Here is an 11,117-nt window from a genome sequence, read left to right on the forward strand (position 1 = left end):
TTTGTCTGGCGGTGACTGACACGTGACATCTTTCTATAGGTCTGAGGAGGGATCAGGAGGCAACGAGCCACAGACCGTTAGCATATTCCCTGACATGTGGTGATTATTCTCTGATGGGTTGTTACGATTCTTTGGCTTGATTGTCTCGTAGTGTAGGCTCGCCCTGGTCTGTTAACCCTCGACTGGGTCCTCGTATCTGCAAATCTTGACCTGTATGCATAGACCTGCCTTTCCTGGCGCATTCCCTGGCTTGTTTGTTGTCTCGCAAAACCAGACATGTACGTCCCGCCCTGCCTTTGCCATTCGGTCTATCTTTGATAGATCCAAACCTACGCCTACCGCCCTGTAAGCCTTCGTCCACATATCCTGACCTGTACATCTTTGGTCCGTGTATCTTGTTCTGCGTATCTTATCCTGTAGATTCCGACCTGTAAGCCTTAGTCCTCATATCTCGACCTGTGTCTTAGCTCCGCGTATCCTGCTATGCGAGTTTTAGTTTTTATATCCCGACCTGTACGCCCTGTCCGTGTATCATGTTCCGTAAGTCCGTAAGTCCTAACTTGTAATCCTTGGTTTGCACATCACGACCTGTACGTCTTATCCGTATATCCTGTACGGCAAGTCTATAAATCTTGCCCTGCTATCTTTAGTTTGCATATCCCGACCTATACGCTTTAGTCCTCGTATCTCCTATTCCGTAAGTCTGTAAGTCCTGCCCTATAACCCTTGATTTGCACATCACGACCTGTACGCTTTGTCCGTATATCTTGTTCCATAAGTCCGTAAGTCCTGCCATGTAATCCTTGATTTGCATATCCCAACTTGTACGCTTTAGGCCTCGTATCTTGTTCCGTAAGTCCTGACCTGTAATCCTTGGTTTGAATATCCCGATCTGTACGCTTTGATCCGGGTATCCCGACCCGCAAGTCCGTAAGTCCTGATCTGTAATCCTTGGTTCACACATCACGACCTGTACGCCTTGTCTGCATATCCTGTTTCGTAAGTCCATAAGTCATGCCCTGTAATCCTTGGTTTGCACATCACGACCTGTACGTCTTATCCGTGCATCCTGTACCGCAAGTCTATAAATCCTGACTTGTATGTTCTACCTTCCAAGTTCCTACTTGATATGTATGCCTAACTCCGGCTTTGCCACTTGTGCCCGACCAGGACCACCCTGTAACCTGACCCTTTGCACCCCACGTAGGCCGGACTTTTGACCTTCACGTATGCCGGACTTTTGACCACCACGTAAGCTTGACTTTTGACCGCCACATGAGCTTGACTTTTGACCGCCTCATGAGCTTGACTTCTGACCGCCTTGAGGGCTTGACTTCTGACCACGTCTATTATCCGACCCTACTATCATGCACCATATCATAAACTATTCAAACTTTTCTTCTCTTATTGCTTCCCGTTACTAATCAAATTGAAATCTCAGACAAAATCAAAATACACAGAAGCAACACTGAATCGAAGAGTACGATGACCGTTGCATGAGACACGCAAGCCAACACGCTCCCCACACACACACACACACTGTTTAAAAGAAAAACTAGTAATTAAGATCAATGAGAATTGCATCTGTAATTACAGAGATGGATCAAGATCATACAGAACTAAAATCTCCATCCATTCATCCTTCTTCAGATCGGCGCCTTAATCACCTCCAGTATCTGCACAACCTCCGCCATGGACGGCCGACTCGACGGAATCTGCGACGTGCAGACCAACCCCAGCTTCAGCACCGGCAGGACCTCCTCCTCCGGGAACTCCCCCATGCTCGCATCCACGCACTCCACCACATTACACTGATCCAGAAGCGATCTCACCTGATCGATCAGTATCACCACATCCTCCTCCCCGTACTCCACCGGCTTCCTCCCCGTCACCACCTCCACCATCAGCACTCCCATCCCGTACACGTCGCACTTCTCGTTCACCCTCAGACTCTGGCACGCGAGCTCCGGCGCCATGTAACCCATCGCGCTCTGGAACCGCTCGCTCGCCACGTGCTTGTCCAGCCTCTGCAGCAGCCTCGCCAGTCCGAAATCTGACACCTTCGCCTCCCCGTTCTCGTCCAGAAGGATGTTGTTTGGCTTGAGGCCGTAGTGGATGATGGGTGGGCGGAAGGCCTGGTGCAAGTGCGCGACGCCCTTCGCCACGCCGAGGACGATCTTGAAGCGCTCTGGCCATGACAGAGGCGGCACTGACGCATCCCTCTCGTGCAACCTGGAGTGCAAGGTTCCGTTGGGGGCGTAGTCGGAGACGAGTAGCTGCAGCTGGGGAGTCCAGTAGTAGCCCCTCAGCGGCAACACGTTCGGGTGCATTACCTTGCCCAGAAGCCGCACCTCGCGGTCGAAGTATTCGTGGTACTGAACTATGTTGGCCGCCACCAGCCTCTTGACGACCATAATGCTTCCGTCCTTGGCCGACGAAGCTTTATACGACGTGCCGAACGCGCCCTTCCCGATCTCTGTGGCCTTGGCCAGCAAAGCCTCGGCGCCGCCCTTGAATTCCTCTGTTTTCAGAGAGAATCCGGCGCTGAATGCCACCATCCGCCCCACGGCCGGTTCGCCGGACTTCGTCGAGCTCGAGCACATACTCTTCGGACCATTCTCCGCCGGGAGCTCTATCCTCCGCCGCGCCGTCACATTGAGGAGAGTGACGACCAGAACGCCGAGGACGATGCTGAGCGCGGCGGAGATGGCGATGATCGACGACGCACTGAGGAAGCGCCGGCGCCGGACTGGTGTCGTCGCCGGGTAGGCAAAATTGGGTATGTTGCTGGCGAATCCAGGGAGGTATGCGTTGGGGTCGAGCACCAAGGGCTTGGGGACGTTCATCTTGCAGGGCTCGGTAACGAGGGGGGTGCATAGGCCGAGGTTGCCCTGCAGCGCGCTCTGGTCCAGGCTCTCGAACACGCTGCCGACGGGAAGGCGGCCGATGAGCCGGTTGTGGGAAATGTTGACGGCGAGGAGGTTATCGAGGGCACCCAGCTGCGGCGGAATCTCGCCACTCAGGTTGTTGAACTCCAGGTTGAGGATCTCTAGCTTCTTCAGCTGGGAAATGGAGGGCGGAATCGAACCGTTCAGGTAATTGTGCGATAAGCTCCTAATTGTGCGGAATCACCAAAGTTAGAGTCGAGCTTTTAGGGTTTAACAGACGAAGAAAAGGATTCAGAGCACTCACAGGAGGTATAAGGACGAACAATTCCCAATCTCCTCAGGAATTGGGCCGCTGAAGAAATTGTCATCCACTTGCAGGACGTAGAGACTACCGGACTCGCACAAATTGCTTGGAATCGACCCATACAGCGCATTGTTACGCAGATCCATCACCGACAAGCTCCGGAACAAGCCCAGCTCCGGCGGCAGCTGTGACCGGAATCCGTTCCAAGAGAGATTCAAGTGCCTCAATCCGAAGAATAGCGCCATCTCCGGAGGAATCGTCCCGGACAGCTTATTGTCTGACAGGTCCAGAAATTGCAGGGTCGCTGATACCGTAGTTCCCGCCGGCATCGCCCCAGTGAGAGCATTCGACGATAAGTCGAGAACTTGCAGACCGAGACTGAAAAACCCTTGCGGGATGCTCCCATTGAGCTTGTTTTCCTTGAGATGTATCTCGGTGAGCCTCGTGCATCCAGCAATTTCGTCCGAGATCGATCCGACGATGCGGTTGTTCGAGAGGTCGAGATAGTTGAGCTGCTTTAGGTTTCCGAGGGACGCCGGAAGGTTTCCGGTGAACTTGTTGCTAGATAAGTCCAATTCACGAGTTGCCGTCAGACTGCCGAGCCATTGGGGAAGGTCGCCCTCCAGCTGGTTGTTTGAAAGCCTGAGAGAAGTTAATGAAGTGAGATAGCGCATGGAGCTCGGCAGAGAGCCGTCGAATGAGTTGCGGCTCAAGTCCAAAGTGGTGAGATGCGGGCAGAGGCCGACGCTGCCAGGAATTGCTCCGGAGAAGCGGTTGTCGTTCAGCCGGAGGACCTTGAGGCTGTGCAGATTCTCGATCCCATTGGGGACTGGGCCGGCGAAGGCGTTGCTGGAGAGGTCGAGCACGCGCAGCCTGGAGAGGGACCAGAGGCCCGAGGCGAAGCCCGGCGAGCCAGAGAATCGGTTGGAAGAGAGATTGAGATGGAGGAGGAGGGAGCAGCGGGACAATGCAGCGACGGGTAGGGGACCGTCGAAGCGGTTCCCGGCGAGAGAGAGTAATCGGAGGGAGCGACAGGCCGCGGCGGAGAAGAGGGAGTCCGGGAGGGGACCGGAGAGAGCGTTGGAGGAGAGTTCGAGGGAGATGAGGGAGGGGAGGAGGGCGAGATCTTGCGGGACGCGGCCTGAGAAGGCGTTGCGGCTGAGATCGAGGAGGCGGAGGGACGGGAGGAGGGAGAGTCCGGGAGGAATTGGGCCGGAGAGGTTGTTGTTGGAGAGGGAGAGAGCGGCGAGGGCAGCGAGGCGGTCGAGGCCGCGAGGGAGAGGGCCGGAGAGGAAGAGGGAGTCGAGGGCGAGGCGGGTGACGCGGCCAGTGTCCGGGTCGCAGTGGAGGTGGGCCCAGTTGCAAGGGGAGGCATCCGCCTCGTTCCACGACGTCAGCGCGGCCGTCGGGTCCTGCAGCGCCGCCTTGAACACGATAAGTCCGAGAACCTCCTCGTTCGGCGGCAGCGGAAGCTCCATGGCGCCGGTGAAAGCCGGGAGAAACCAGAAGAAAAGAGAAAGAAGACGAGCACTTCTCGCCGGCATCGTGTTCCTGCTGTCCAACGTACGTAGTAGCTAGTTGCAGTTGGTGCTTGGTTTGGGCCAACTGCCAGGAGGAGGAGGAATGGAAGGTGTGATTGAGTATTTGAGTGAGAAGGTGGTTCACAGGTTGGACGTGAAGATAACACCAAAGGAACGGGAAACAGTCACGTTCTCGGGGACTGTAGAGTCCACGTCCAGTAGCTAATGGAAGGGAGGCAGCCAGGCAGAGCAGGACAGGGCACGGGCGCTGGTCCTGAATGATCGCCATGCACTGGATGGATCGTTCATTCATGTTTGTTCGGTGAATGGGCGGAAAACTACAAAGTAAATGAGTTCATTTGTCTCTAAATATGCCATCCTAATCATCTGTGGCCATTTTGATAATCTTGAGCTCACATATTATTTTTGGATAAAACTAATCTAGAGTAAAAAAATGTCCAAACTTCACAATCAAACACATCATTTGAGCTTTTTGTAACTCACTACGTCTACTCTAGGAGTTTTGCCTAAAACTATCACACCTAGATATGTTGGTGCAAACATGCGTTAACTTTTTGCATGTTGTTTGAACATGTGCATTACAGAACACATAGAGCTTGAAAAGTTGGTGATTTGAAGCATGATTTGCCATGGGCAAATTAGCAACTCAGTGGCTTGAGGATTATAGAGATATGAGAAGGATAATATGAGACATTTAAGAAATCACAAGACGAGGAACATGAGGGCAATTGACAATGGAGGACTAAATGTCAAGCGGGTTACAAAGAACTAGATGTAAGGGTAATTAGATGTTAGACAAGGTTGAAAGCCCTAGAAGGTTGAACTTTGGAAAGTGGAAGTTTTGGCAGGTCAAGAGTGACCTAAGACTAGATAAAGAAAAATCTTGGCTGATTGTGGTTGGATATTGGGCAATAATTGAAGTTCAAAAGACAAAGAGTCTCTAGTCAAGGAAAGTCTTAGTATGTTGAAGATACTAGGCAAGGAAAAAGTTCTAGTAAATCAAGATTGACTTGTACTAGACAGATATGAAAGTTTAAAATCTCTTGGCATGATATGAATCCGACCTTAGTGTGGCTAGAACCAAAGTATCAGTTGACTAATGAAGAGGAGCGATCTACCAATGAACTCAAAAAGTTATGATGCGGTCGAGTTCAACATTATAACAATCAATTGCTATATATTAATAATAAACTAAATAAGTAGCCAACTATTGAATCTAAAATTATAAAGTTATGGTTTAGATATATTAGAGCATCCACACGAGCTTTTTTATCTAAATATATAATTTAAGATAAAACGTTACTTTATTAAATTTAGATATCTACTTTTTATTATATCATATATCAGTTTCTTTATTTTTTATATCTCCTTTATAATATTTAGGAAATGTAATCCATTCCCTAAATTAGAAAAATGTTATTCATAAATATAAAATTTAGAAAATAGATAAGATAACTGATGTAAAAAAATTTTAGCTATCCTATTTAAAATTTAAGATAAAATCTTTAGATAAGGTAGTTGATATAGATGCTCGGAGTAGTTTGATCAATTGATTGAGCAACTAACTCAATTTGAAATGAAAATGAACAAAAAAAAATTTTGTAGTAATTTGAATTAGTAGATCAGGACAATCGATTGATGTTAAAATAGGAATTTGCTTAGGGTACAAGATACGAATAGAGCTTCAACAACAATTGACTTTTGGCCAATTATAGTGGATTAGTTGATTGGCAGGAAGATATTGGTCGATGAACAAGCTATATATCAGAAGAGAAATAAATAGTCAACTAATCGACATATTAAAGTTATGAATAAAACCTCTATAAAAGACGATGATTTCATGAGGATTGGATATATCTATTCTAGAGGGTTCTGGAGTGTTTCTTTAATTCACAGCCTTCATAGAGCAAGCCAAAGCAATCAGAGTAAGCAAAGAGATTTTTTATTATAATTTATTTACTGCACTAGTTTATATTTGCTGGTATGTTTGTATATTCCTTGCATTATTCTAAGAATAGGACTTTTATTGGCCTCCAAAATCCAAAACATACTTAAAGAGGGAAAAGATGGTAGTGTTTTAAGATTGTCCACTAATAGATCATAGGTCATTTTGGTCTATTAATAGATAGTTGTCCACTAATGTATCTATAAAAGGAATCGTAATTATTACAATGTGAATGTTAAATTTTAAAATTTGAGAAGTCATAACTTTTGATTCGGATTGAATGTATAATATATTAAATTGAAGTTCATTTAGAAATCTATCATTAATTATAGAGTGTAACTCATAACGATCCAGTTTTAGGTTCAAAAAATATTATTTAAATCTTTTTTGAAGGCTTTGAACAATTTTAATCTTAAGTTTTTTTTTTTTTTCATATTGTAGAACTTATGAAATTGTAGCTGTTACAACTACATGATAGCTATAGAATTTTAGCTATTAGAATTGTATGATAACTCAATTTTAGCTACAGTTGTATAGTAGTTGTGAGTTTGTAGCTGTTGTAATATGTCAATTTAGATAAAAAAAATATAAAGAGATAATAATATGAATAAATTATTATTATATAGCGGATGATAGTTGGGTAATTATATATGATAATGAAATACACTTTTGATTAAAAAAAATATCACCCTATAATTCTGAAAAAAAATTGAGGCCCTTTTCACTTGCCACAATAAATTATGCACCGAAGTTATTGAATTTTTGCATGACAGTAAAAGAAAAAAAATAGTTAGTAGCATGAACGATTGTGTGAGTGATCGACTTGTCAAGAATATCTGTGCAACGAAAATAAAATTGTAAACAAAACAGGATTCCAACAACTTGATAGTTCAAAATTCAGCTCTTATTGCATAGTTTATGATGCATCTGTATGAAATATTCAATTGATTAGAAGATGATAAATTTATTATAATAACGTAAGAGATTAATTTTTCATGGGCACTTGTCTTCCAAGAAAAAAATTTATTACAAACTAAGCTCCTAATAGATCCTACCAAATCACATCCAATCAATTCGAAAAGACCTCCAAACGATGTAAGAAAAAAAGGCTCCGTTCAATTAGATGCACAATCAATGAAAGTTGGATTTTGTAGTGTTTCATGGTGAGTACTTCCCGATTTATTTTAATGGTCAATGAAAAAATTTTATGAGACGAAATTGATCATCCTCAAAATTAGCTGGTTTATTATTTTTTTTTTCATGACTCTCATGTCGCATATGTAAGTTTATTAAGTTGATTATCACATGATAGATTTACAGAGTCATGACTCTCATATCTTTAGATTTTCAACTTCTTGAGTCTACCAAGCTCGTCCCAAGCTTCCATCCATCAAAATGATCTAAGTTAAGCTCTCAAACACAATTTCCATGACCAGTATATCCAATAACCCAATCTCCTTAAGTTCATCAAACTTCATACTCTACTCTATTTCGGCCTCCAACCCTTATGCACACGATATCGGCAACAGCCATGTGTATTATCCAAAGTACATGACATTCGGTGCACATGTTAGAATACAAGACGCACACGTTGTTACTATATGTACTATAACATAAAACTTAATCATTTTCAATGAAAGGTATTAATAAAGTACGTACGTTATAAAGAAGATCGATCGGTGTCATATATTTAAAAATACCAAGTAGATCGATATTGCTAAGGATGAAGACAAGGACTCAAACAGTCAAAGGCGAGGTGACACAAGTCACAAGTTCTCAAAAACTGAAATCTATGGCTTTACTTAAAAAACAGAATGCAGTAGGGTTCAGGAGTTGCCCGTGAAGGTGGCCAACTCAATAAATTTCATGGTCCCGACAATGCAGAAAGGCCTTCATGCATGCATCCTCCATTCAACCTTAAATATTATTTGAACATCTAATCAAAGGACAAGGAGAATAATTAAGTCACATCAATACTTTAAACAGCTGATTTCATGCATGCATATTTGTTTTAAAAAAAACAAAATAATTATCAATGGTGGAAGATCTTCATCTGATTTAACAAAAGGAAACAAATCTTTACTCTACTACTACTAACATTTGTCCGCTTTAAACCATTGTTTTGGAATCTTGCTCCAAGGCATCTTATAGAATCGTGATCCTAACTAAAATTGGTTTGGGTTAGAATCAAATCTATCAGAATTAAATCATAAAATCATATCATCATATCAAAAACTTTTTAAATTTTATGATATATAATTAATAATTAAAAAAATATTTAAAAAATCTCATTTTACATAGACTAATAATTTTGTATATATATATATACGCCATCGTTAATACTCGACATTGTAAATTACATTATTATATGTATAAATTTAAATTAACTAATAATTTAACTATTATTTTCACATCATAATATTTAATAATATTTATATCTTCATATTATAAAAATGAAAGATTATGAATATCTATTATTAATATTAATAATAATAATAATAATAATAATAATAACATTCCATCTAGTAAATTTAAATTAAAAGTCAACAAAACAGTAGAGAAAATTATTGATTGAATGCATAAAATAATTTTCTAAATGCCTATTATTTTAGTAGAATATCAAATAATAGGCATATAAACACTTATCATTTTGATGAAAAAAATGATAAAATATTATATTAATAAAATATTAACTCAAAAATAATTAAACAAGTAGTCTCAAGACTTAATCCTAACTTGGTAGAAGACGAAAAAAATAATAATAAAAAAAATGATTAAAAAGTTCCTAACGATGTTATTCCGATTCTACCAATCATATTCCATTTCTACGTTATATGCATAATTCAGGATCGATGCTTTCGGATTATAAAATAGTGTAATCCTACAATCTACGATCCAGATTTGCTATTTTAAAAACTATGCTTCAGGGGATGGACCAGCTGTAGCAATTTTTTGTTGTTTGATTGAATATTTTTATTTGATTATTTGGATCGAATTAAACAAATATTTATTTTATCGTCAACTAAATGGATCAACCCATGAGATTTCAAAAGCATTACTTTCCACAATCAGCGAGAAGCAAAAAACGATACGGCAAGGAAAAAGAAAGAGAGACCTGCTGCATTTTTGTTTTGTTTTTTTAATCCAGATATACAAGTTAATCGACAACAAATTGCTGCATATGAAACGATAAAATGATTAAGATAATATTGAATTTAGGATGATCAATTTAATTTTATAAAAATTTTCTATCCGTCAATAGGATAAATTGAAAAGTATTAATGACAGACAGTTAGATGCTTTCTTAGAGCTCAATTAGCTTCTCCATTAATCCTTGAGGTTCTTGAATGGTCTAAAACCTTGTTTCATTCCTCCATTGAGAGTGCATGCCACAAAGTTAGAGAACCTTGGCATTTACTTAGTTTCATACCCTTGCTTGAAGGTGGACCAAAAACTAAAGTTTTTTTTTTTTAAGTTTCACCTTTAGTTAAAACTCCATGTGGCACTCTCAATTAACTCCAAACTAAGGGAGCCTTATATGGATTGTTCCTCAAGGTGTGCCACTTCCACTTGAATTTTAGTTCAACAAATGTAGGCCTAACTCTGATTCTAAATGTAGGATTAAAATGGATGACTAAAGGAGCTAAAATTTTGCTACAAAATTTCACAACTTTCGGATAGAGAAAAAAACTTAATAAAAAAAGAAAGTGCAAAAGTGAACAGACAAATAATACTAACAATGAATTTAACATCTTTTAAAGATCTCTCCTACTCTATGGCCCTTATCACTTTTGTGAGATAATCCTAGGAATAAAAACCCACTAAAAGAGTTTAGCCAAGGAGCTCTAATTATAAAGTTTTAGAAAATTTTGAACCCTATATTTGCTAAGTACATGATTATGTCTAACAATCTTAGAGATTTATATTTCTCTTTTTTAAAAGATAAGAAATTAAGAAAATTGTAAACTCTATCTCACCCTAAAAAATGCTATTGAGAAATAAGTAAGAAAGGAGTTACTAATCATGAGATCTCTTTGTTCGACAAAGCCTTTAATCACAAGGGAATCTTGGATAAAAACTTTGTTTAATTAAAGATCAATGAGTAATGAATAGCACAATATCATTAGCAAAACCCTTCAAAAATCTCCATTAATAGAAGTTCAAGTGATTTTTTTTCCCACAAGAGAACATGCATCTTGACTAACTTACAAACGAGGCTAGATCCTCTAGTCCACAAAAAAGTGGACTAAAGGATGGACCACTTGTAATTGTGATTGGATCGTAACTGTGATTCGATCGCAATTGGTTGTGATCCCTCCTTAGGTTCACTGTCCCCCTAGCTTATAGTTTGGGTCGAGGGGGGGGTAGTCCGACGCCGCCCTCGCTCAACACTAGGCTGTCTAGCCACTTGGCCACTGTCGGCAGCCTTCGACCATCCG

At 41.6% G+C, this 11,117-nt stretch overlaps 1 protein-coding gene across 1 annotated transcript; it reads right to left on the reverse strand.

Annotated features, from left to right (window-relative positions):
- Positions 1–1,444: 1,444 nt before the first annotated feature.
- On the reverse strand, positions 1,445–4,859 carry LOC122051448 (probably inactive leucine-rich repeat receptor-like protein kinase At3g28040). The gene is made up of 2 exons (XM_042612596.1): positions 3,193–4,859; positions 1,445–3,114 (listed from the first exon to the last, which is right to left on the reverse strand). Exons 1-2 carry the CDS (start codon positions 4,734–4,736, stop codon positions 1,647–1,649), a joined length of 3,012 nt encoding a protein of 1,003 aa, XP_042468530.1. The 5' UTR covers positions 4,737–4,859; the 3' UTR covers positions 1,445–1,646.
- Between the last annotated feature and the right edge of the window lie 6,258 nt (positions 4,860–11,117).

This window comes from Zingiber officinale, chromosome 3A, assembly GCF_018446385.1.
Source record: "Zingiber officinale cultivar Zhangliang chromosome 3A, Zo_v1.1, whole genome shotgun sequence".
NCBI lineage: Eukaryota > Viridiplantae > Streptophyta > Magnoliopsida > Zingiberales > Zingiberaceae > Zingiber > Zingiber officinale.

What these genes read in the sequence shown, in the direction of transcription:
- LOC122051448 (XM_042612596.1), bottom strand. Translation starts at nt 4,736, where the DNA reads ATGCCGGCGAGAAGTGCTCGTCTTCTTTCTCTTTTCTTCTGGTTTCTC. An exon ending in TGTTCGTCCTTATACCTCCT is followed by an intron (nt 3,115 to 3,192) that starts GTGAGTGCTCTG and finishes CCGCACAATTAG; the next exon opens with GAGCTTATCGCACAATTACC.